Source organism: Pungitius pungitius, chromosome 4 (assembly GCF_949316345.1).
Source record: "Pungitius pungitius chromosome 4, fPunPun2.1, whole genome shotgun sequence".
Classification (NCBI taxonomy): Eukaryota; Metazoa; Chordata; class Actinopteri; order Perciformes; family Gasterosteidae; genus Pungitius; species Pungitius pungitius.
Window position 1 is genome coordinate 18,591,224 of NC_084903.1, and position 26,272 is coordinate 18,617,495.

Consider the following 26,272-nt stretch of genomic DNA (forward strand, 5'->3'; position numbering starts at 1 on the left):
GCGTGAAGGAAGTCTACGATGTTAACTGTAAATGTTGGTTAAAAGGAGAACATCTATAAATCTGATGGATGAAATGGAACCAATTTGTCACTGTTTTCTCTCTCCTAAGACAGGAGGGGGGGGGGGGGGGGGGGGAGGACTGTTATTCATTAACTCTGCCTTATACACATCCATCCTTGGAGAATACAGGAACAATCTCACAACAGATATAGAAATGTGAGAGGGAAGGAAAGGCACACAGTGTCATTATAAATAAATAAAGGGCTCTCAGCTGTGAAGCGGGAGACGCAGTCTCACAGCAGAGAAGATGTTAGGGATGGTTGATTGACCGTAACGACGGCTAATAATCAAAGTCAGCAGATATTGACCATGACAGACCACAAACAGTACGTATTGACCAATAATGCTGCTCAGGAGCCCTGAGGAAACTATTTATCACCTACTCACAGGGGAGAGACGAGATGATCATAAATCACCATCTCCATAGCTAATTGTACATTACATTTTACTGCATACTATAAGTGTAAATGCCTGTATAAGTACTGGGGTCAAATTTGAATCAATTCAACTGTAAAGTGAAACTGTGACACAAACATTGGGTAATTAAAGACCATATAATTGTTGATGGGATTATTAAATGTACCCTGCTCTGAAAACAATCAACTTGTTTGTATTATATTTTATGTCAATCTGAAGGGTTTGTAGAAAAAAAAACAGCCTGCATTACAAACCTAAAAGATATGGACCGGTACCAAGCAGGAGCAGCCTTATAAAATGTGCAAACAGGTGGCATCATGGGAGCAGTTAATGTTTTTCAGACTTTAAATGGCTCTTACCTAAGTTCAAGGTTTAAGGAATTACATTTTGGAATCACTCTCTTCTGAATACTCTTACTTTATGAAAGTGTTATACTAAAAAGCTTGAATATCACTCTAAACATAAGGTAATCAACAGAAAAATAAATAACTAATTATCTCACCTGCAATTCATCCCTCTCATATTTTCATCTCTAAAATATCAGGAATTGTTAAGAATCTTTTTTGTTTGAGAACATCAATCTAATTTAGGTGCGTATAACACTGGTCCCCAAGTCACCACGCTGATCTCGTTCTGCAACGACCTCGCGGACGTCACGGCTGGCCACTCACCGGCCACCTGCAGCAGCAGAGCCGCGCTGCCGTAGTCCTGCACCCTGACGAAGCAGGTGTAGCTGCCCTCATCCGCCACCACCACCCTGCTGAGCAGGAGCGAAGCGTCGCCGAGGCGCAGCTGAGCGGGGAATAGGGCGGTGCGGTTGGCGAACCTCTCGGCCTGCTCCGCCAGATGGTCGCGCCCCCCCAAGTAAGCGTGCACATTGCTCTGGGTGTCCGTCAGCTGCCAGATGACGGTCAGGTCGGACAGGTTGAAGGGCTGGAAGTGGCTGAAGGAACAGTGGAGTGAGGCGTTGCTGCCGTGAAGCGCCACCACCGGCTGCTCCGGGACTCGCAGTTCCGTCACGGCTGTAAGAGAGGAGAGGGGGGGGGGGGGGGGAGGTGGGACCTGTGAGCAGTGGTGATTAAATGATGAATCTTTGAATTGAAGAAAAAAAACACTGCGTGTTAGAAAACATCAGGTAAAAGTACATATTGAAATTTTGCCCAAGTGTGGTATAAACATTCAGTATTTGCTGAAACACAACAACAAGAATTCAGTGCACTGTGTTCAAATGGGAAACCTGTTCATATTGACTACCCTTAAAAAATATCAATGCAGTATTTTGAAAGACATGCTGCGCATTGCTTCGGAAACAGAGCGGGTGAGTCGGGATGAAGGCGAGGGGGAAGCGTTGGAACGTTGTTTGTTGAGCGTGTGCCTTCGTGAGGAGCGAAATGCGACTCTGCTTTCCTCCAAACTATTTTACTCAAAGGCGGCAGAATTTTTTCTTCTTGAAATAAGATAAGATTTCCTTTATTGGTCCCACAACGGGGTAATTGACACGATCCACAGCAGGAATACCCAAGTAAAATAAACAAGAACTCACAATAACTGAAATGAAATACTATATATAAAGACAGAATGACCACAGAGTGACTATTTGCTCGGCTCTGACGCGTCCTCTCTCGTGTGTGTGTGTGTGTGTGTGTGCATTGTTTGTCTAGACGAGGCTAAGAGCTAAGACTACACTGAATAATCATTCTGAATGAGTAGCCATCTCAGTATTCTCAAGAGTCAGCGTTCTACATTGATCTCAGGCTGCTCTTACAGAACTCAAACACTCATCAGCATCAACGAGAAAAAAAATAAATAAAAAGAAAGCCGGGCCCTCCCCTGGAGCGACACGCTGTACTTTGTGCTCAGCCTCTCTAATTGTTATAATCACAGTGGCATTTCAGCCCTCTCGCCCCTTTTTGAGCCGTGTCCATCACGCAAGCCCGAGCATCGGCGTTGCTCGGGCTGCGAGAGGAGATGTGACTTAACAACAAACAAGTCTTTCATCCGAGAGGGTCCGTGTACGGCGGGGTGTTGCCAAGTCCGGGCAGACCTATTTTCCATCACACGGATGCCATTCCCAGCCCCCCCCCCCCCCCCCCCCCCCTGTAGGCCCCGCCACACAGCGCCACAAACAAGCCGCTCGTCTGTAGGAGCAGTGCCACCTATTGGCCAACCTCACACGTGCACAGAAGTGGTACGGAGAACGCTCAGATAGCTGAGGAAATACCCCCCCCCAGAACGCCCCGTCTGAAGAAGCAGGGTGCCTCGGTCAAAATCATTTAATTATCAAGGCACACGGACATGCGATGGGCCGTTAGTAAGGCCGAGTTTTTTCCCCCCTCAATCAGTTCTTCTCCTATGACATTTTTGACCTGAAATGAATCAACGCCCCCATACCAACCACACAACAACAATTATGGACCCCCCCATGGCGACAACAGTAGAAGGTTTTCTTTTTCTTTTCTTTTTTTTTTCCATCACTGCGATTACAAAAGCTCTTGCCGCTGCGGGGGGGGAGGAGGGGGGGGGGGTGTTCTATCACCCGTATTGTGCCCACATTCACTCTGATGTGCTCCAGCACGACAGACAATCCCGAAGAGTCGTCAGGGCAGAGCATGAGAGGAGCGGGCGCCATTGTGCCGCCATCACAATGGATAACCGGGCAGATTTCTGGAGTGTGTATTTATGTTGTCTTTAGAGGTGGCCCAACCTTTGCGGTAATGAATGGGTTGCTGGTGCTTTTCTAGTTTTTTTTTTTTTTTTTTCCTTCTTCTTTTTCGTAGGAGTGCAGGGTCAGTGACAGTCCTCTCCTCGACGTGCATGTTGAAGGAGGAGGAGGAGAGAGAGCAATTAAATCCCTCCCCAAGCAGCCTGGGATGACTCACGCCACTGGCTTCATACGGGGAGAGGGGAGAGGGGGGGTGGAGGGAAAAGGGAGGCGAGCGTCCACCTCACACTTAAAGATAATATCTGAAAACAAGCCAACAAGGGAGAGGCTGTGGTGGAGCCTCGCACACTAATCCTTCAACGCACACCAAAGCCATGTCAGAGAGGAGAAAGAGATGGATACTCCCCTCTCTAACTCCACATCGCTTTAACCAGTGACCTGCCATTTGCTCCAAGGCCCCCTGGGAGGACGCAGCTCTACGCGTGGGACACCGACCTGCGCTTGGTAGAGGAATTCAAGGGGGATTTTATTTTTATTTTTCTGGCTGGGGGGGGGGGGGGGTTTGCAATGCATCGAAGCGATTGGACAGGGCAGGAAGGGCAAGCCAGGCCAGCTGACGTCATGGAAAGCACGCATCTGATGTCCTATCCGTCAGAGGTGAAACACCACAAGCCCAAAAGCGAATCACTGCGCACGCGGCACGCGGCGCATGGCGGCCTCGTGTCTGATCGCGTCTTCACACACACCGCGTTCTCTAGAGAGACGAGCGAGCGAGTAAGGGGTAAGTAAGCAGGGGATCCCACCTCTCCCGTCTCCCTCTCGGTTAAAGAGACGCTCAGAAGCCGGTGGGGGCAGGCTGGGGGACCTCAGGCTTTCGGGGGGGGGGGATCTACGCACTGCACTCTGTGTTCGTGGGCCTCGGCGGCTCTCTGTTTGAGTGTCTGCGAGGCGGAGACGGGGCGCATTCACAGCCGACATGAAATAAACTCATTACAGCCTTTTTTTCTTTTTTTTTTGCGGGCGCTGGCAACGGGCCCTGCTTAGCATCGAGGCAGAGGGGCCGGCCAGGGGGAAAAAAGGGGCTTGCCAGTGATCTTCACACCGCTCTCACGTTGTGCTTTGGAGACGACACACCGGCTCGTGACAATCAAACCTGCTTTCATCTTGCTTTCCCTCGCCGGTCCGCGGGGCGTTGGGTGCTGCCGGGTGATCCCCCGGGCCTCCGCCCGCCGCGTCACGTGCAAAGTGGGGGGGCGAGCGTGGGGGCTGAGCGTGAGACGGAGACAGCGTGAGACGGAGACAGCGTAGGACGCGAGCAGACAGCTAATGGGAGGATCAGGGCTCTTGTAGGAGAGGTTGCTCGCCGGGTGACTCACAAGGCCGTTGGTAAATATCATCCTGGCAGATACACACAGATATCTGATAGATTAAGGGTGTGTGTGTGTGTGTGTGCACGTAGAATGACATGTGCAGAAAATTGGATAACAGGACTGGGATTATTAGCCCTCACCGCTCAATATAAGCAGTTATTTGTCTGGTTTTAATACGACCTGGACAGCTCAGATTCTCTGTATTTCATTAAAATAACAACATAATTAAACTGAATAGCTACTGTGAGGTCTTTACATGAAGTAGGCCGAGTTGTAGGTCAGTGCAAATACTGTAATATAGCAAGGGAGCTGTTAGTAATAACGAACCAATCACAGCCATTAAAATATGCTAATTCTGGAGCACTGGTATTGTATAAAAGACACTGGGACTTTCATCAGTAAAAATCCATCTATTAATCTATGTTTTACTTTTGTGATAATTATATAAAAAGATCATATAACTTTTGAATTATTAATATTTTCAGTAAATTGACTAATGATGGCTTTCTAGCATACATAGAGAGAATTCCAACGCAAGGAGTTTAAAATGTATTCTCCTTCATTTCTATTCAGTGTGCATTTGTAAAGTGTAAAACTGATGCAGACGCAATGCGCAATATTGTAAATTGTATTGTAATGTCTAAACACTTTAAGTGTAATTACTGGTAACCAACCCAGTTCTTTTATTTACTATTTTTAACACTGAATCTTTGTAACTTCCAAACATGAAGCCCCAACAAATGGCTGGAATGTGTGTTTCAGACAAGCACACATCGCTCGGGATGATATTCCTAAAGTGGTGCCAGATCACTACATATTTCCCGACAGCGTAGCATTACCACATCAACAATTCCACCGGACAGAGAGATTGACAACAATAAAAAGGGGGGTGGAAAATAAATACAATAAGCCAGGGGGCAACTACTGAGATGGAAAAATTGTAACTAACAATTTCCCTCAATTGGACGGTGTTTTTGGCAGTAATATGACTGTTTGGAACATACAGAGTACACAAACAGTAGCAGAGAGATGGATAATGCTGAAAGCATTTAAATTGGTCATTTTAATGATTTTTTTTCCCCACCACTGTGGAAACTGGTTAATTTAAGAAATCATGAGAATACATTTTTGCAGCCATATTTCAAGCTTACAATGCTCAAATTAAAGCAATTCAATTCAGGGGACTTGAAAAAAGGCTACCCCCAGTTTTTCCCCTTTGATCATGTTTAATTTATACCCCAGCTCAGCGAGAGCCACAACTTGCTCCAGTGGTCGTGAGTTGAATCAAACTGTTGATCATTCACATTGATCAGCTTATCCCTTCTGGGGGAAAGAATACTCCTCGTTTCAAAATACGAATCATGCCAGAAATGATTCAGTTCTGTATGAGTCATGCGAATTTAAATTTAAATTATGGTTATGTCAGTTCTGCTGTTTCCTATTGACTTAACAGCTTCAGAGGGAACGGCTTTGCACTTTGTGTAGAAGCAGTGACAAAAAAAAATAAATGAAATATGGATGGCAATGGAGTGCCGTGGTCCTCCCGAAGAAGGAAACCGGTCCAAGTACACGCATTAGTTAGCGCTGGCTTCAATCGGCAGTATCAGTGGTATCGGTATCAACAAACTCCAAACAATATCCACACACACTCACGCACACTATCATGCAGAAACAGACACCCACAGGCCAGCGAGCGCATTGATATTCCACACCTGCATGACTCCTGACAGCTGCACAGCAACACACTGTCTGAGGAATTGGACACGAAGTACTCTGACACTACAATGGAGATGCTGTTACAAAGCTGCTCTGGAGCAGAGAGGTTCCCATCAGCATGACCAAATAAACAAATACACACGTTTGCACAGCACTAGCACACAGGTACACAAGTCGACACGGACATACACACACGCAAACAACATGTTCAAGTTAGTAATTATATTCATATCGAGGTATCTATCTCTATGCAGGTATCCTTTTCACAATCGACCCCCGAGATTGAGATTCATGTATTGACGTCCAGCACAATTGAAGACATTCGATTCCAAATCCACGGCCTTCCAGCTCAATAAGCCACACAGCTCCGCTCCAGCTCGACTCGTTCCGGCACGCCAAGGTAGACGCCACGTAGAGACTGTGAACTTATTCACCCAATCAGTGGAGTCATGTGTTAAATATTCTAAGTGCACCTGTTGAAAGGGTCTCGCTCGAACCCTGTGGAAACCTACCACCTACAAATTGAGGTGCGATAACTGGGATTTCACATGTGAAGAAGAATGGAGCACAAGCGCTGGAGGCGGCGATGTTGACACAGCAAAGTAAACAGGTGCAATACTAACAGACTGCAAGGACAGTGGGGTTCAGCAGGACCAGAAGACAAGCAGGACAAATAGGCTTTTACAACACTGCCCCCCTCTGTTGAAGAACGGAACTGCAGCTAAAGACATTTTCTCTCCGGACATTTTGCACCATCTGAACATCAGAGGATTTTGCTCAAAGGATCTGTGAGCCTTTTAATATTTATAATTGTTCTTATGATACTAATCCCTGTAAAAAATGTTGAAAGTGGAAAGCAATATGTCCACAATACTCCCACTTGCATTTGGACATCATTAACGGAGCAGGTTCATATTCCGGGAGATCTGGTCTGACAATAAAAATCTGCAAAGGAGCCTGTGTATTTGCAGGTTGTTTTTCAATACAGATGAGTTTTAGTGACACTTCAAGCTTTCTGCCGTGCAAAGGGGTCACTTTCAACATTAAGCTCCCAACATAGTCTCTTCCTCGCCCATTTTTGCTCGAGGAACTCATCGTAGAGTGTAAGTGCCCTCTCTCAGGGAGAGACACAGGTGACGGCAGGAGACGAGGACCCTGACTTGCCTTTTTTCAGCAACGTCATGAATCATTCCTGCTCCGTTTCTTGCTCTCTATCTGTGCTCCCTTCTCTGTCGCCTTCGTCACAGATGTATGAAATCTCATTTCCCCGTCAATAAGCTGCTAATGGGCTTCCGGCAGACTGATAATACCGCCGCCCGGAGAACAGTGGGAAGATAAGGCGGGGGTTCCTGTCTTTCAAAAACCTTGAGAGACGGCCCGGGACGAGCGGGAGGCTTAACGGCGCACTCGTGCACGGCGGTCATCATCATCATCACGGACGAGCCAGAAAGAGCCGATGAGGGGGGGGGACGAGGACGGACCCTTTTGTTCCCCTGATCCCCGCCTGACGACCAGGCAGCTGTTCTCCATCCTTCTCCCAGCTCTTTTCACAGGTTCACATCCTCTGCCGATTCGCGCTTTCCCAGGCACCGGGAGCGATGCCAGGTCAGGCGCGGGTCAGCGCGTCGACAGCTGTGCGTCGTCTCAATGACTGAGAAACACCCCCCCCCCCCCCTCCTCCTCCTCCTCCTCCTCCTCTTCCTCCTCCTCCTCCCGCGCCTGACATCAGCGCCGCCGAGGCCACACCCTCTTATGCATCGCCGGCCACAAGGAGGCACGCAACAGGCTCCACGTATGGCTCCAGGCCCCCTCCTCCCCCGGCATATTAGCCAGCGTATCAATGTTTCAACCATCCCGCGGGGCGAGAATTTCTTGAAGACTTGTTGAAATAATCATGAGGTGCTCGTCGGGTAAAGCGCTCGGGCTTCGACGAGCGCGCTGCGAGCGTTGGGGAACCGCTGAGACTGCAGAGGCCGGTCATTATGTATGCAGTGCAGCGAAACCAATCTTCGTCGAGGCCGGTCCTCCATTGTTTTTAAAAGGCTACTTCGCCGGACGCCAAGCAAATTAGCCAGAACATCGCAGATGTGGGCTAATACCCCTAAATTGAATTTCAACAGAGGCTAAAGTGGTCCCCGCACTGCAGAATCAATTGCTGTGAAGAGAAAAGGAGGACAGGAAGAGGGCATTCATAGTTAGCCGACCTTTAAAAAGTACACCGGAGAGGGCCCGGGCGCGGGGGGGGGATAAAGCGTGTCCGCCGAACTACTACGCTAGATGCAATCTATCCAATTATGCTGATTAATTCGAATCACCTTACAGCTCCCCATCACCGGGAGGGAAATTAGGTCAGCTTTTTTTTTTTCTTTCTTTTTTTCTGCATTCAAGTGAATACAAATTCCACTTTCATTGTTTGGGTGCTAAGAGCTGCGCACGGCGGGCTCTGGAAGCCCCGGCGGCTGTGCTAACTGAACAGAGACTGACAACCACGAGCAATTAGCCGGACGGGGCCTCCCGTCAGCTCTGACAGCGCTGTGCCGGACCGGGCCGAGAACACCACTGTACTCTGTGCAACTGTTCGGTCATTACTGTACACATGCAATGACATTTTCATGCATTTTGCTGACACTTGTAACCACTATGGGTAATAATGAGCTGAGCCATTACAACCAAGCGGCAAGTGTCAAGGGTCAAAGCCAGACTGTGCTGGAGAGCCGTGTTTTTATTACTTTCCTCCAACAGTGCATTTCAGGACAAACACACCAAAGCCCTTCACAGGCGACTCTCTCCTCTGTCGCAGTGACACAACAGCTGTGCGGTGCTGAATGAGCAAACATCAAGGAGAGGTTTCGCGCAGCGCGATCCATCATCCGAGGACTGAGTCAGGACACAGCTGGGAGCCGCAGAGACAACGCTGCTGCGTCGGGGCGACAGTGTTGTCGCGTGCTGCCCTTGTGCTTTATCCCCCTACCAGAACTGATGTTGTCACAGGAAGTGTGTTGCCACAGAGTGGAATCGGGTCTATTGATATGGGCGGTCGGCAGGAGTTATGGAGCAACGCCGCGGCTAAACACGGGGAAGATTACGGGCAGTAATCCAAGACGTGGAGCTGCTGAATCATATCGACAGACACGCGCACACAAATACAGACACAAAAGTCTGTACGGTTTCTGTTTAGCTTTCCAACAGCAGCAAATAGGGGACAAAGAACTTCACCTTTAATTAGCTACACAGATCATTTATGTTGTAATGTATAGGTTTAAAAAAAAGGCTGCATTTATTTATCTGCCCACAGTGTTATTAAATCTGTGCCACTGCACCCAGAAGGAAACATCAGGTTGGATGGTTTTTGCCTGCAAAGTGGAAGTTACAGTCAAATAAGCTGCGCAAAGCGAGTGGTGTTCTTGCAGCATCGTGCAACGTCAAGTGTGCAGAGACCACAGCATCCAACTGGACTCCGGCTAATTCACTTAGTGCTCCAGTTAGCAGAGAGAAACTGAATCATTGTGGGAGCAACAATAGCCCATTAGATGTGAGTTAAAGAGTTCCATCAGGCCCCGTCACCTCCTCCTCCTCCTCCTCCTCCTCCCTCCCAGTGAGAGCAGAGGGTTTGCGGATGCCACATAGCCAGTAACGAGCAGGCTGCAGGCCCATTGGAGCTGGGAGAGAATCGGTCCCTAATGAACCACTGAAGACACTTGTGTCCACTGAGTCAAAGTTGAAATGTGCCACTGATGGCTGATAGGAGGCTGTGTCCCATCCAACCAGAGAGCAGAAAAGGCAAAACAAAAAAAGCTCTTTTTAAATGACGGTTTTCGGAGGGTAAAAGTTACTTTGCGGGTCTCATATGCAGAGTCCAGTTGAGGGCATTTAGACAACTTCTACTACTCATTGATATAGAGGCATAGCATTTTATATAAGAATTTACAGGCTGGTGTTAAAATAAATGTCCTGTCGATCCTTCTTTTGACATTCCCAATTCCCTTTTTTATTCGCTGTGTCTTGAGACATTACCGTGCCGGCGCAGGTTATTTGTCTCCCTTTCTGATGACTCAAGTTTATTTTTTAGCCATCAATTCCACTGAAATAAAACTTTAGAGTGCGTGAGTTATGACTCCTCAGTCGCTACATCAACCCCCCCCCCGCCCCTGCTGCCCCGTGTTATGAAATAAGACGATGACTTCCACACCACACAGGTACAAAAACTGCACTTTAAGCGCTTTTCTAGAGGGCCTCAACTCAGCCCCAAGCTCTTCTGCTCCTCACCTCTCCGGAAAAGGTCAAAGCTATTCGGTTTGACAAGCTGAATTATCATAGAAATATTTAAAAAAACATGCATGGCTGTCACCTTGTATAAACTTACCTTAAAAGAGTCGCTAAGGCGAGACGTCTATATATATAAAAAAAAAGTGTTCTTTGTCAACTTGTCGATGGTTTAGAGTTTAAAACCAGGAGAGTTTAGTTAATAACTACTAAACCACTGGCATATTATTTTTGAGAGTAGCCTCATCCGAACAGTTTGGCCCAGTGAAGGGAGCGGAGGGGGGGGGGACTAATAGGCCCTGCAGGGCATATTGTTTAACAAGCACTGGCATCTCCCAGTGCGGTGACTCTGATCTAACGGCGAGGCAAAGGCAAGGGGCGACACCCACCCAGAGCTTGGATGGCCAGCAATGCGGGAAGTAGAAGGGACAGCATGGTTTTCCAGCGTGGGTTCGAACCGCAGGTCAACTTCTTCAGACGCGGCGCTGCAGGGTGGGGAAAAAAAAAAACACACAGATGTCTGAGGAGGGGGAAGATTGCAATGGACATGGAACACAATAGCTCTGCGAAATGAGGCTGGCAGATTGAGATTTAGTTTACTAAAATGTATCTGAATCAGATGGTTTAGGTCTAGTCTCTGGCCCGGTGGAGGGGTAAAGGAGAGGCGCTCTGATGACAGATGGGGATTTCCAGAGCTGAGTGCAAACAGCTGAGCCAAGTCCAAGAGGGAAAACACTACCTTGGGAGCCCTGTCTACTCCACCACTATTTGGGTCTGTATTTGTTCAGACAAAAAGTTCTTTAAACTGATGATGCAATTGTTTGAATTGATTCTCAGCTCCTTCTAGACAGTCACCTATCAAAAGTATCAAAAGTGATGAGGAACAACAACAGATGTACAATCAAGTGATTCGTGGACTTTAGCTACGTCTTCCACATGTCTTTCAAGGCTCTCTTAAATAAAACGCACAAAAAGAACGGCTTGTGATTTGAAAAACTGTCATTTGAATATCTCAAAGTCAGAGTGAGACCCTACCGTTATATTTTGGGTGAGTTGGGGTGACAATGTTTCTGAGCACAAAAGCACCCGATTCTGTTTGCTTATTGTTTTTTTTACCCTCCCTTCCTCGGGGTCAGTGTAGAATTGCATGATTTTACTATAACACACAATTATTATTAAATAATGTCTGTGTATAAAGCATGATGCTTAGAAGGATGTAAACAATAAGGAGACGAACGTGTGTTGGTAACACAGGAGAGGGGCATCCAGCAGTTTTTATTACTTCACTAGGAACGGGATTTATGCAAAATTGAGGCTGTACCAGGTTGTTGCAAGTTGTACAAAAGACACCTCTTTTTGAGGAAGCTACTGCATTAGAACTACAAAAATGGACGGTTAGAATAGAGAGCAGCATGTTGAACCAATGAGAGGTGACTGGAACACGTTAATAACATGATGTCCACCCAAAGATTTTAAACCACACTGTTTTTGTCTCTAACGCATATCTTCTTTTAATAGTGTTTTTTTTTGTTTAATGAATGAGACTTTCTTACTCAACATTTCCAGTGATCACAGTGGACTTTGATGATGTTGGATGGTGTTAGGCCCAACCAATCAACAACCGAGATTTGTCTCACAAATCTCCACCTACACAGGTAACTTTGTTTATTTATGTTGTGGACAAATTGAAATACGTTGCATTCTGGGACTGAAGCGCTCAGATCAGCCGTGGGGTTTTCTTACTGTGAATGATTTTATGGATGTCAGCTGTTCCCCCCCCCCCCCCCCCCCCCTCTTCGGGCTGAACTAAAACGTTTTCCATTCATGGCCTGGGCAGAGAGGATGTGGGCAGGAGAGCGGCCTCCTTGCTAGGTTTCCATAAAAAGAACACTCACCATTCGCTCTGTGGACTTTCAGAAGGCAGCAGCTTTGCCGGAGACCAACTCCACAGTATCTGAATGGTCAAACATGTTTAGCCTCAGAGGCAGAGAGCACGGCCATTCAACAAAGGTGCCTAAATAGTCACTGAAGAAAAGACCAGGAAGGGAAGGATTATGTAAATACATCTGTTCAGAAGAAGCTTATAAGGAGCTGAAATGTGCCGACACGCCAAAGCCCAGTCTGACTCGGCCCCTTTTTCCTGCAGACTCCGGGAAGCCATCAAAGCTTTTTACCGGATGACTCAACTACTTAACCGAGGCCGTGCCAGCAAGCGATCGCTGTATTCCTCCTTTCGTTTTGACTCGACTTTAATGACTCACTTTCCTGTCGGAGAAGACACGATTGCTTAAGAATATAACAACAGAATGAAGTTGAAGTTTGCGATTATTGGAAGTTGTGTTATTAAAAGTTGTATCATTGCTGGTTCCTTATTCAGGTTTAACTAATAATGAACTAATAACGGCGCTTCCTAAATTGAAGACCATTCGAACGGAAAAGAAATGGTCACTAACGGACCGTTTAAAAGTCTGAATGTCTCATCATTTGGTGATTGGTCCGCAGTGTATTTCATTTTGACACTGCGATAAGGATTATTAAGCTTCTTGCTGGGGTCCAAGGAAAGAGCAATGACTATGAAGTATCACAGAACATTAGAGTTTACTATTTCTCCACAGTCATTGTCTAATGAGAAATCTGGCACTTTGTCTTTTTATTGAAACGTCTGTTTTTGAGTCCACTCTTCTCCTGAATGACAAAACCGCACTTAAACACCATAAGGAAAATGAATCTGACTGACCGTCTGCTCAAATGTCTCTTTGGCATATGGCTGGCTCCATTGCCAACCTCCTCAAACCATCGGGAACCATTCAACCCAGGGACATTTCCAACCAATTAGTCCAATGAGACGTAAGCTAGTCCAACTCAAAGAAAGAAGAGCTTCATAGACGTGAAGAAAAGCTTCGTTGGTCAGACGTTGTCTGAAAGTTTTACCTGACAACTTTCTTTTTAACTACTGAGGCTCACTTTTACCATTAGTATAAGGCCATGCATCAGTGTGAGTGCATCAGTATCATACAGCGGCGTAATACCCCCATAACAAACAATACACGCTCACTGATAAGTACTTACTGAGGCGGTAAGAACTGGGCCAATGGTCATTCTTAAGAGCAGAAAAGTGGATAGGATCAGTATGCAATGTGACAGACACTCTGATATCTTACTTTTGTAGGTAGATAGAGCGAATTTGGAGTGACATTTGTCGTAGGGCAGTTCAACATTTGTGTGTATTAAGGAGATTAAATAATACTGTGAACCGTCGAGCTGCAATGCAATCACAACCCGGCAACAAAATGATAATAGTGTAAAATAACATCATTGTCTCTCGGCTATGTCAGAAATGATTTCCTACACAAGTCAGAACGGTTCACATACCATCCTCGCACGTTCCACAGGAAAGTCCACCTGTCAGCTGACCACAGCTGCCCCATAGTGTGAGAAGAGCACCATGAGGCCGGGCAAGGTCCTCACTGCGTCTACATTCATGTCCTATCATTACGCTTCTAAATCTTTTCGGTTTTTGATACACTTGATACACTATTTATTGACCTTCATGATTTGTGTTGTGCTCCATTTTTGAGTCTTGAACCTGAGGTTGGAAACCACGGTTTCCTACTTTATTCTGATGCAGTTTATTTATTCCACAATCAGACAGACAGAGACAGAAGACAACATGCTTCAATATGGTTATAAGTTATTGTGTTTAGCTGCATGGACTACGCTATTGCAGGAAGGATTTGTGAAGAGAAAAGATCCCCTGCCCGTGTACATTTTTACCCTTATATCTCCTAACTTTTTCAGCAGCTTCATTGATTTTTCCCTTTGGTATTTCTGGATGGTGCATATTGACTAACATGACTTTAAGTAATAGGGTTAAGTTTTTAGCACAAAGCAAATACAGAAAAAGCAGCAACATTACATCCTTAGTTAATAGAATCAGAACAGCACCTCAAACAATTTATCAAGACTATTCTTGAAAAACAACATATTAACATTAAGGAATAATTCAGGTAATGGTAAAAATGGAATCATATAATTTGCTTCTGGGGTTTTCTTCAGAACAAAATGTTGCTACTTCCTGCTAATCATTTTGACTTTTTAGATATCCCGACCAAAAAAGGTCAAAACAAAGTGTAGTTTCCATAATTGCAAAATTGTGTATTTCTAAATTTAAAAAAGGGGCGTCTTAATCATATATTTAAGTATTAGAGATGGGGGACAAAAAGCAGGACTCTTTACTTGATACCATAGTGCTGTGTGTAGAACTGCGCATTATTTGCATGAATATGCAAATATTCTGGAAAGAAATGCACCGATCGCGGCCCAGATATAAACTCATAAGTGTTCCTTTCACGACCCACTTTCAGTTCTGGGAGTCGCCGTCACGCAGAAGAGCCGCATCGCTGCAGTGTGGACGTTCTGCCTGAAGGGGGCGCAGTGCACTCGATCCCCGGATGTCTGTGAAACCTTATACTTTCTGTTCCTTAGCAAAACTATAATCAAAAAGTAGCAGACATGACATGGGGCCAATGAATGTTGCCAACTATGTGACCCCCCCCCCCCTCCCTCCCTACTTGAGTACACAATGGGTTCTTCTCATCCCCCCCAGCTGTTGAACGTCTTCAAGAATAACCGAAGTTATCCTTTTATTTAAGCGCGTGACAACCTTTTCCCGTTAGCTCGCGCTCTGCTCTGAAACACATTGTATCTTCTTCTTTTTTTCACGCTTACCATATTAGGAGGGCGGGACTTAGTCCAGCGGCGGGGAGTCTTTCCTCTGTATGTAGCAGCAGATGTTATTCTCCGGGGTGGTTCATTCCTCTCACGACGAAGCTCGGTAGAACTGCTGCAGATGTGCTCGTACTTTGTCTGAAGGGCGGATATGAAGCTTTTTAGTTGTGGGTGTGTTCCATAGATTTGGTTCTCCTCAGAAACCCCTCCTTGCTGATTTGTCCAGCGGTGATGTCACACCGAGGGGGAGAAAGCTGACTCCAGAGTCCCGACCCCCCCCCCCCCCAGTTAACCATTTGTGAACACACTTGTATCTATTTTCTTTTATCACCGCATACAGAAAACTATAATGTATTCAAAATGTTGAATCCCACCGACCTTGTCTTTTGAGAGCTGAAACTGAAATATGTTTAATGGGTCGCATATATTTTCATAATAAATCAGTGGAACTTATTGTGTCATGAAACTTAATGTTTCATAACACATTAATGTTTAATATGCAGCCTGGAAAATTAAGTTGAAATAGTTAAATGGCTAGACACGCAATGAATGACCGCGAGTAGTGAAACGCATTGGTGTATAAAGGAAAAAACGGTTTGGACCGGCAGACGTAAACGTTACGTACACCACGTGACTAAAACCAGGAAGTGAATCGGGTGTCAACAATAAAATGGTGAGTGTGTGAGCTGTTTCTTTCGCACACGGCAGTTGTCGTGGTGTTTACGTGTGACGTAGTTTTGAAAGGGATAAAGGGATAGATATTCGCAGGCACACGTTAGAGATAACGTTTCACATAACTTTGCGGATCGGCTTTTCCTTTTTTCTAACAAAGCTAAGCAGCTAGCCGGGGTTTGTGATGGTCTGCTAACGGGACCCCCCCCTTCAAAAATAATGAATGAGGTAATAATCAGTTTTGTTCAGAGTCCTTCCTTTAATAAGCGTTTGGTAATCCGACTACTGTTGATGTTTATTTTCTTCCGTATGTTGTAACGTTATGAACGAAGATAGTGTAATTCATTAATTGTATCTAACACATCTTGAAATGATAGAACAGGGAAGTTGTTACATTGTTCTCATTTTTACCGACCTCTGTCTCACTCTAGTAACTACCGTAATGTAATGTCTAATGTAATGTACCGGACAAGTGAGTACACCACGTTAATGTTGCGTTCTGTTAGTGAAAAAGTTAGAGATGGCTTCTTCCGACTGGCACCTGTCCTTGAAGCTGGCGAATCATCCCAAATCTACCTTCCACTTCCCGGACATGATGCCAGGGGATGTTCCACCTGGAGGATACAGGATCTCTACTTTAAAACAACTTGTTGCGGCCCAGATCCCAGACTCCATCCCGGATCCTGAGCTCATGGGTGCGTGACAGCTGTGTTGTGATCAGTCAGCGGTATGTCAGCTTTTGTCGTGTGCCTGTATTTGCATTGACCTCTCTCCCGGTGTCCGGCATCAGAACTGGTCCACTGCGGGCGGAAACTCAAGGACGACCTCACTCTGGATGCCTGTGGGATTCAGTCTGGATCCACCTTACACATCCTGAAAAAGATTTGGCCAGAGCCACAAAGCAATTCAGGTATTTATGTTTGTCACCTATGTATTGGAATAAATTGTGTTATAAGCTGTGCTGTTAATGCAACTCCAAAGTCTGAATGTGTTTTTGTGATTTCTAGAGCCTGTAAACAGAGCAACTGCAGCCAGGGAGTTCAGGGTGTTTCATGCCGCTCTTCACTCCCTAAACTCGGCCTACAGAGACTCTGTGAGTGGAGAACACACACAAGGGCAACACGTCACGCTGCCCATAACCCCCACCTTACAACATGCAACCCCACAAGTTTGAATTCTGTCCCATTTGATGCACTTTGGTGCTTCATTTTAGAACATTGTTATTTTTTAGGCAGTAGACATAAATATGTATTTATAACCATATTTTTATCTTTGGCTCAATCTATCAATTATGATTAACAGCTTGTGATCAGAATTATCCTTTCTCATTTAATCATATACGTGTAAAAACCGGGATTGCTTATATGGATTAGCAATTCTATTAAGCCCCTTCATCCTAAACCCATCTTGAGTTATCTGATGTTGGCAAAAAACTGTATCCAGTAGTGTCCGGTAGCTGTGCCGTGCCTCACACACAGTGAAGAGTTAATGAATAGGTTGTCCTTCACTGCATTAGTGTGTTTGCTCTGTCCAATAATTTTGGACACACGCATTCCCGAGCAGGGGACTATTTGTCTTGTGCGATTGCATTTTTCTCCACAGTCTGCTGCGTTCACAGCTGTTAACCTCGGATCGAATCTCCCCAGATGCATTTCAGTTATTGTGTTACCGGAGCCCGGGCAGCTACGAGCTGGTTGAAAATTCTCTTCATCTGTTATAGACTGGCAGCTTTCCCCGACACGAACCACAGTTCAGATGACAATGTGCATATTTATCTGACATAAACGTATACAGTCCCACTCGCTTCTATTGATATTGATCCATGGATATTGGCACAGATGTTGATTTCCTTTTAACAAATTGTAGGTTTACATCTACCAAGGCTCTGTAGATGCTAGCTATACTAGGATGTATATCTGTATTCCTTCCAATGAGTCCTTCATCCCACCGTACGTCAAATCTGCAATGCACACAACATCATCTTTACTGTTGGTTAATGATTCATTTGGTTTAATAATATAAATTATACTCTACTGCGTAACAGGCAATGTATTGTTGATTTGTGTTACATAGGTATATAAAATGCTGACAAATAAAGAGTCTTTGGATCAGATCATCGTGGCTACACCGGGGCTCAGGTCAGACCCAATTGCTCTAGGTGAGACCCGCTTGGTTTCCTGTACACAGTTATGCCACCTCGTCGTAGTATGCAAATATGCAAAATGATGACATTTCCCCTGACGCCCTTTCGTGTGTTCAGGGGTGCTCCAAGACAAAGATCTCTTTGTGCAGTTCACGGACCCGAACATGCTGGATATGTGAGTGCAGCTCGTCTTCGTCATTGGCTTCTAATGTGAACCATTATAAGGGGGTACGGCACAGAAGTGGAAGGTCATTTATATTCACATTCAAGTTCTTCCGTCCTCTTTTTTTTTTTTTTTTTTTTTTTTGGTAGATTGATCAGTTCACACCCAGCCCTCGTCAACGCCATCATCCTGGTCCTGCACTCGGTGGCTGGCAGCATACCGACTCCGTCCAGCGGCAGCTCCTCTCGCAATGTCTCTGCCGCTTCCTACAGCGATATGCCGGGTGAGCGAGCACCATCATGCAGGAAGAAAAAAAAAAAAGGCTAAATCAACGACAATTAAAGGATGATGGTTCAGCTACTTGCAGTCTGCCCTTTTTAAAAAAAAATTGTGTTTTCCCTATGAACGTTCTCGTTGCCTGGCAGGGGGCTTCATGTTTGAGGGCATGTCCGATGACGAGGACGACTTCCAGTCCGTGAGTCACTCCGCTCGAACCCTCGATTATGTGATATGGTGTTACATGAGAGGTGACGATGCTATTTGTGTGTCTAAATGTGTGTACCAGGGCAGCCCGGCAGGCCCCTCCAGCAGAGCAGGGGGCTCGGCGGGAATTCGACCAGTGTCTCTGAGCCACAGTGGAGCGACGGGCCCTCGACCAATCACGCAGAGCGAGCTGGCGACGGCCTTGGCCCTCGCCAGCACCCCCGACAGCAGCGCGGTCACTCCGACTACTTCAAGCCAGGTGAGGTGTATTTACTTTTGTGTGTGGGGGGGGGGGCACGTTTATATTTAAGCAATAACACTCGAGAGGCTGTACTTTATCCTCCAATAATGCAACAGTTTGGGGGGTAACAACACAGTTATAATGTGGTTACCAGCGAAATTATAAATAGTAATGGCTGCCATTCAGCACAAAATACCAAACGTTGTGTATCGCATTTCAGTAGTCTAGAGAAAAATAGTCCCTGTACGTGCATGTAAACAGCATTGGGTCCCGCACCATCTCCTTCGATCACATCGCTCATGACGTCCACCTTAATTGTCCGATTGCAAAAGCTCACATTGCCTCTAAACGATCATTTGTGGGATTTCTGCTCTTTTTGTGGCCATCGCCACCAAGCGAAAGACTGAAATCAACTAGCGGTCGCTCAAAATCGAACCTGTTACTTTAAGTGCGCACTGATATGCAACGCTCGGGGCAATGTGAAGAGCAAATGTACATTATTGCTGAATGATGCACCCCCCCGTGACTCACTCTCAACCAATCAGAACGCTGGATTTTTAATCTACCCGTATTATATCATTCACTACATAACTATTGAACCAAAGACAAACTAACTTATGATGCAACATTTTGAACATTTTAAAAGACAATCTACCTGTATTTTGCAGATGGTTCATTCGTCTTTTGTTCTTCTCTTCTTCATTTTACGAAGGCGGACCCCTCCGGTGGCGTTGGCCCGATGCCGACAGGGACTCCAGTCAGTAACGACCTCTTCAGCCAGGCTCTGCAGCAAGCTCTGCAGGCCTCCAACATGACCGCGCTACAAGTGAGGCTGTCAACTCACTGTCATTTAGCAAATATGCTTTGAAGTATCAAATCCTATTTAAATGTTAACAGGCTTTAGTGGTAGAAGATTTGTACGTTCCGTGGGGGTCATTGTGAGCTTTAGCACTGCAGCGGTAAATAGTTTACGCAGAGCAGAGCTTAAAAGATCGGTGCTCTAGACCGGCGGCTCTCCGGATGGAACGCTCATTCGGTGAATGTGTTTTTGTTGTGCTAGGGCCGCTGGCAGTCCCAAATGCAGCAGCTTAGGGACATGGGGATCCAGGACGAGGATCTGATGCTGAGGGCACTGCAGGCCACAGATGGCGACATCCAGGCTGCCCTGGAGCTCATATTCGCCGGAGGGCCAGGACTCTGAGCCCATATCCCACAGACAGCAGCCTTTATAAAGGAGAGAAAGTGTGTGGGGGGGGGGAGGTTTAGCATCTTGGTGCTCAGACATGAGAAGTTATTGCTTTACACATACAGTAGACATTTTTTTATTTTCATCATTACCCTGTTTTTCCAATTTACAGACAGTATCATATGAGCTCCAAAGTTGACATAACACTTTTCTCATCTTGATGTGACTGGAAGTATAATAAATGTTACTTGCTTATCTCATCAATTCCTAATCTCCTTAATTAATTGATCGTAAATGTATTGCATTGGTCGTTGAAATCGAGCTGCGTGTTTATGAAGTCGACTTGTGCCTGCTCGGATTATTGTTTATTTTTTCTTAATCAATACACATATATATATATATTATATATATATATTAGTGTAAGTAATAACATTAATACTGGGTTGAAGTATGTGTCCATCCAAAAAAAGCCCCATAAATCAATTCGTACACAAGTTTTTAACAAATGCATGTAATTCCTCGTTTTGTACACTAGATGGCGATGCAGTAGTTTATTTCTATCCAGACATCAGTGGTGATCACAAGTCATCCTCGCAGACATTGTCATTCGTTCATTTGCTCTTCTCCCTTTGATGAATTTCAAATCATGCTCATGATCTCTGCAGAACAGTTTGTGATTTAATAGGTTTAATTGTTTATGCTCAGACAACTATAAACATACACAAGTGAGTTATCTAGAAGATAAAGGAAACCGCTTCCTTCTTTGTCTCATCAGGGTATTATAGGGGAGGACATATTGGATCCCTCCGCTATCTACTCTTCTCCATCTACAGTAATTGGCCTGTTTAGTTTTATTTCTCCACCTGTGAGTGTGACAGCTCAATCAGCCGATTGCCCTTTCACGAGCACAGCGCCCAAACACCACTTTGTTTCCGTCTGTCCCCATTACCGTTTTATAAGCACGCACACCTGCGCCCACTTTCCGCCTCCAAGGGTATTTAAGGGGGGGGGGGGGAAAGCATTTCCACAGAGCTGAGAGAAACGGTATCGTGGATAAAAATATCCCTGCCTTTATGCCAAAATGTAAAAAAGGAGACGGCTCACCCAGATAAAATAGTGGACTTTCAAAGCAAGCAGGAGTAACGTAGTAATGTAGTGTCCCCATTGAAGCCGTGGAGTCAGAGGCTGTGCGTGTTTGTGGTGCTTAAACTGCCGTCACAAGCTTCCCAACTGCAGCTATTCAGATATTCCATATGAAAATTCATGTGAAGTTGCCGCGGGACACATGTTATGGGTGAGCAGGTATATCACATGTTTAGGTGCATTTTGTTTTCAACCCGTGGAAGTAGTGTTGACCCAAGGTAATGTCTTATGGCCTTAGCTGGTATTAAATCCTTCCTATCCCCCCCCCTTTTGTTGTGAGAGAAGTGAAATTGCATTACACTTTCTGAACTGATATTGGTGAATCCAAGACCTTCAAGTGTGTATTCATACTACTGAAGTGATGGGAAAAGATCTTAGACGAGAGGGAAATAATAAAAAGCTTCCTGGTATCTCTCCCTCTGCTCCAAAGTTATATTTGCACAGACTTTTGCGATTTCTTTTTTTTAGTCTTCACAGGCGCATTGTTCTAACGAAGAGCCGCATTATTCCTCAAAGTTTGTGGGACTCTCTCTTTGAGTCTGTGGAAACCCACTCGGAGCCTTGAAGCTGGCGCGAATCTGCCCAATTACTCTCACGTTGACCTTGGTTTCAGGTAATGAGCGAGGTTTCTCACCGTCATTATAGGCAATATGTTAATGATCAAGGCTAGCCCCTTTTGAAATTGTGTCAAAGCTCTTCTAATCAAGCCCTCACATGCACGCAGAACAATACCAGCATGTCTCTCTCCAGATGAAATCCTCCGATGGGCCAGAGGAGGACAAAAGAACGCAGTTGGTATAATGCCCTCCATCGGCTTTTGTCCTTTTGAAAGGAGGCAACTCATGCGTTATTAACACACGGCCTGTTACCTGAGATTGCTCTCTGCCTGGCATGACTGAGCGGAATATGAAATGAGCTGCTGACGGACACGGGGCCATTTTATCCCCTCGGTGGCCATTCATTGCTTTCAAGCGCCGCTTTTATTCCCTTTTCTTTTTATCCACAAAGCGGTCTTTGATGCATTTCGTCCCAGGTGTTGCAACCCTGGACGGAGCTTCTCCTGGAGGGGGAACACAGCTGCAGGAGAGGGCCACGCAGCGATGATGAACGAACCACTGGGAAGACATTTGAAATATCCACGTAGTGAAGGTGCCTCTCAGAAGCCGAAGCGCGGTGTGTAAAAACTGCTTTTGCTCTGCACAATGATGCAGGTCTGAAGGGGATTTTATACCACGGGATTAAGGAGCCTTCTCAAAATTGGCTTTAACCGAACTAAACGCTGGACTGAGCAGTTTCATTTACAGCTGTCGGTTCTACCCCAAAGGGTGTGACACCTTCTAAGTAATGTGGTGGAAAAGTATCCACAATCACAGAAACACATTCAGTCAAAAAAGTACAGCTAGCGCACAGGAAATCCAATAGAGGCACACAGCTAAGACAATAGTGTGGTTTTAGTAGCAATATTTCTATGAAACGTGGATCTGGTATCCCCCCCCCCCCCTTAAGTCAACGCAACGGTGTCATTCAGCTTTAATCGGTCCAAACTTCCAGGTTAATTCCTTCAAAATACCTGCTAACCGTTTTTGTAAAAGTGCCTCGCAGATCATCAGAATATTCACAAAGAATTGTCAGCAGGCAGGTACGCAAGTGGACGAGTACGGTGTGGTTGCTGAGAGCAGAGAAGCAAACTCTTAAGTGTGGGAAATATTGAGTAGCGAGCTTTGGACAGAAGCACGTCAAGTAAACACTGAAAAATAAAGGAAAAAAAAAAAACAACAACTGCGGCTTTCTGTCCTCGACTCGAACAATGGTTGCTCTCCGCCAACAGGCTTCACCATGGTAACGGGCGAGAGAAGACACAGAGCAGGGCTTTTTTCGCTTGCTAAATAATAATGTGGTTGTAAAAAAAAAAAAAGATCACAGTCACATTATATCACACATTAACTCATAAACCCAATTTTATTTATTTTGAACCTTAATGCCTCTTTATCCCCATACAATACATTCAGTATATACATTTGGCCATAAGGGGCTGTACAGAGATATGTCATAGTAGTGCATACATAAGCGGCACGGAAATGTACACAAAGGAAACGCACACATGACACTTGATCACGGCAAAGTGATTCACAAGATACACACGGGGCAAGTCAATGGCTGATGTTGGCTGCTTCCACCAGTACACACACACACACACACACACACACACACACACACACACACACACACACACACACACACACACACACACACACACACACACACACACACACACACACACACACACACACACACACACACACTTTAAGACACTTCTGAGGGAGCAGTAGGGCTCTACAGGCTCTTGTGATAGAAATACACTAATGTAAAGAGTGTGTCGGCTGATTGCAGCAAATCCCTCCCCCTGCCGGGACGCCCTCCCCTCGCTCTCCCCCTTATTTCCTCCAAAGCGAAGGCCTCACTCTGGGCAGTGCAGCTGTCAAACCGCAGCTCTTTCCTCTAAGAGAGTAATACTCATCAGCAGCAGCAACTAAATAAAGAGCCTCTACTGTCAACATTTGATCTCTTAAACAGGGAACATTCGGAACATACAGGATACATCACACTTATAGTTTATTTAATTTGCACTTCTTCTTAGGATATCTTCTCTCAAGGAAGTACATAGGTCCACTTCAGTAACATACTGTTCCTTAATAAAGCTGAAGAGGGTGCCTCATCACGTGAACAGACACTCTCGCATCTAACGCACCAACAAAATGAACCTCTGTTTATATCCAACTTTCTGCGAATAATTCTCATTAGCGAATCAGGTCATCCTGCTGATAACACCCCTTCCTGGTGGACATTCTGTACCATCACATTTGGTGGAGGCACACACTCCAATCATTTTCCCTTCGATGACTGCAGTTCAGAGTTGCATAGCACACGGCGGAGGAAGAGTCCAAGCCAAAAGAATCTACGACGTGCTCATTGAACCACATCATTTGCAATTCAGAGACAGTTCGTCAAAAGCAACTCGTCAGCAGAATTTGGTTGCGTTACAATGAAGAACCGTGGGCCTGATTTTTTATTTTTTTTTAAGCTCAGGGGAGAAAAAGAAAATGTGCCGACAACAAAAGCGAGTTCAAGCGAGGTATGTCACCAGTTCATGTACCAGCGGGGTAAAAATACACACTGGGACACAGAAGATCTGTCTCACTGGCAGTCACACGTGCATGCACATGTGGTAGTAAAGGGCGGATGGTCTAGAGACGTCACCGACAGCTGGGTGTGACTCCGGTTTGAACGGGCTGCTCTGCGATTGGTCCGAGGGGGATGAGATGCATCCCCGTTAGTCGGAGAGACGCCGTGACTCGCGGCGCGCTGCCTCGGTGGAAAACAGCAACAACAAAAAAAGAAGAAGCAAAGCACCACAGTAAAGAGGCGGCTGACGTAATCCCCCCCCCCCCCAAAAAAAAACACGCTCACAGCGAGGCGCAGCGGCCGACGGGCAAAGAAGGAACACGGAAATAAATCACAGTCACAGAACAATCGCTAAAAGCCGAAGTGGAAATCAGTTGATCTAGCGGACTGATTTGACCCATGCATTATAAGGTCGTCTGTAACCGACATCACACAGTATCACGTTAGCGACTCTACATACAGGTGCCGATCTGGAAAATGCTGCTTGTTTTTTTATTAAAAAGAAATCAGGGTTAATCTGTACTCCTGTAAAAATGTATTCCTAAAACCGATGATGCACTTTTAAGTGACTGGGGAATGTGGAAGGGAGGGCTGATGGAAGTCTGCGATCCCATTGTACCTATTGATCTGCAGATTGAATGCGATTGAAATTGATTTTCTGAGGTAGACAATGCAGGCGTGTTTCATTCTCCCGATGCAAAGCCATTCCGAGGAAGGGGGTGGGGGGGGGGGGGGGGGGGGGGGGGGGGGCGCATATTTGCTCCATTTGGACGGGCTCTGGTCTCCAGCCACGGCCAATTGTACTGTGTCAGATGGGTCGACCCATCCATCATGATCCCGTGGCTGTCTCACCAGCACGGCACTTACACTGCCATTGGTGTGATGGATAGCAGACAGCACGCCATGTGACAGACGGAGAGATCAGCCTCCAGCGCGGCCGGGGACTCGCCATTCACGCGCCGGGCCGGTTTATTCGACATCCCGACCGCCGTACGGGGCCCGCGTGGACGATAGCCCTCAACGTGCATCGTAAATGTCTCTTCCTTTACAATCTTCAAGTCCCCCGGACGAACAATGGCAGCGTCGAGGGAGCCTAACCAAATGGGCAAAGTCAAACAAAGTCGTTCATACGATTCTCGCGGCGTGCACTCCAGAGACAAATGTTACAATGTTGTACCTTTCTTGTAGTGTTAAGTGCTAAGAGAAATCAGCTCAAGAATCAATGAAATGATCAGATAGTCAGTCTGCGGTGAATGGGGCGGGTGTCCCTCATAAATAAAACAAGATAAAACGATAAAGCCTTCTGCAACGTTGAGTCTGTTTGCGTACGATAGTGTGCAGGAGGGCCTTCTAAAGAGGTCGGCCTGGGCCGGGTGAGCGAGGAGCGCTTTTCCCATGAGCCAACTGGGTTCCGTCCAGAGGGACGGGAAGCGACGGCGCCTTCAGGTGACCCGGGGCCCTCATAGTGTCCTGATGGCCACAGGGTAGAGCAAAGACATGTGTTCCGCTCCCTTGATGGGCAGTTTCCGGCTGGAATAGAAATGGATGATCGCCGGCACGCTGTCAAAAAGGCCGCTGTTCTGGCCCAGGATGTAGTTGCTCTCTTTTGTCCGCGACAGCTTCATGTGCATGAAGCCCTGGCTGCTCCTGGGGGGACACAAAAGAGACAAAAGAGAGGGAAAGAAAGGGTGTTAATAGCTCGATTGAAACAGGGCCAAGAGTCCGCGTTGTACTTTTACGTTTTCTGAAGAAACAATTTCCATATATTCATGTCAGCGTCCACGGACCGAGACCACATTTTCCCCACAAAGTATCACAAAAGGGACAGTTGGCAAACTGTCA

At 46.0% G+C, this 26,272-nt stretch overlaps 3 protein-coding genes across 8 annotated transcripts in view; 1 reads left to right on the plus strand and 2 right to left on the minus strand.

The window, feature by feature from the left end:
* cd276 (CD276 molecule) overlaps positions 1 to 15,478 on the minus strand; it is a 55,463-nt gene extending 39,985 nt beyond the window's left edge. The window contains exons 1-3 of one of the 2 annotated variants that reach the window (XM_037485222.2): positions 15,217 to 15,478; positions 10,878 to 10,973; positions 1,149 to 1,499 (exon numbers count right to left, since the gene is read on the minus strand). In XM_037485222.2, coding sequence (XP_037341119.2) covers positions 1,149 to 1,499; positions 10,878 to 10,923 — 397 coding nt within the window. In that variant the 5' untranslated portion in view covers positions 10,924 to 10,973; positions 15,217 to 15,478. The remainder of the gene's footprint in view (positions 1 to 1,148; positions 1,500 to 10,877; positions 10,974 to 15,216) is intronic. The other variant, XM_037485231.2, reaches the window with a different exon arrangement.
* A 343-nt stretch (positions 15,479 to 15,821) lies between these two features.
* ubl7b (ubiquitin-like 7b (bone marrow stromal cell-derived)) lies at positions 15,822 to 20,364 on the plus strand. 2 transcript variants are annotated; one of them, XM_037485250.2, is made up of 11 exons: positions 15,822 to 15,889; positions 16,403 to 16,583; positions 16,679 to 16,798; positions 16,896 to 16,981; positions 17,962 to 18,046; positions 18,149 to 18,206; positions 18,344 to 18,477; positions 18,620 to 18,669; positions 18,760 to 18,936; positions 19,631 to 19,744; positions 19,979 to 20,364. In XM_037485250.2, the coding sequence occupies exons 1-11, from the start codon at positions 15,887 to 15,889 to the stop codon at positions 20,117 to 20,119; spliced, it is 1,149 nt and encodes a 382-aa protein (XP_037341147.1). In that variant the 5' UTR covers positions 15,822 to 15,886; the 3' UTR covers positions 20,120 to 20,364. The 2 variants fall into 2 exon arrangements, with proteins under 2 accessions (XP_037341147.1, XP_062417809.1); XM_062561825.1 differs by lacking the exon at positions 15,822 to 15,889 and adding an exon at positions 15,899 to 16,116.
* A 4,793-nt stretch (positions 20,365 to 25,157) lies between these two features.
* The window catches only part of zgc:158464 (uncharacterized protein LOC791139 homolog), a 72,670-nt gene continuing 71,555 nt past the window's right edge, over positions 25,158 to 26,272 (minus strand). For all 4 annotated transcript variants that reach the window (XM_037483055.2, XM_037483064.2, XM_037483038.2 and 1 more), the window contains one exon: positions 25,158 to 26,077. In XM_037483055.2, the coding sequence (XP_037338952.2) occupies positions 25,891 to 26,077 (187 nt within the window). In that variant the 3' untranslated portion in view covers positions 25,158 to 25,890. The remainder of the gene's footprint in view (positions 26,078 to 26,272) is intronic.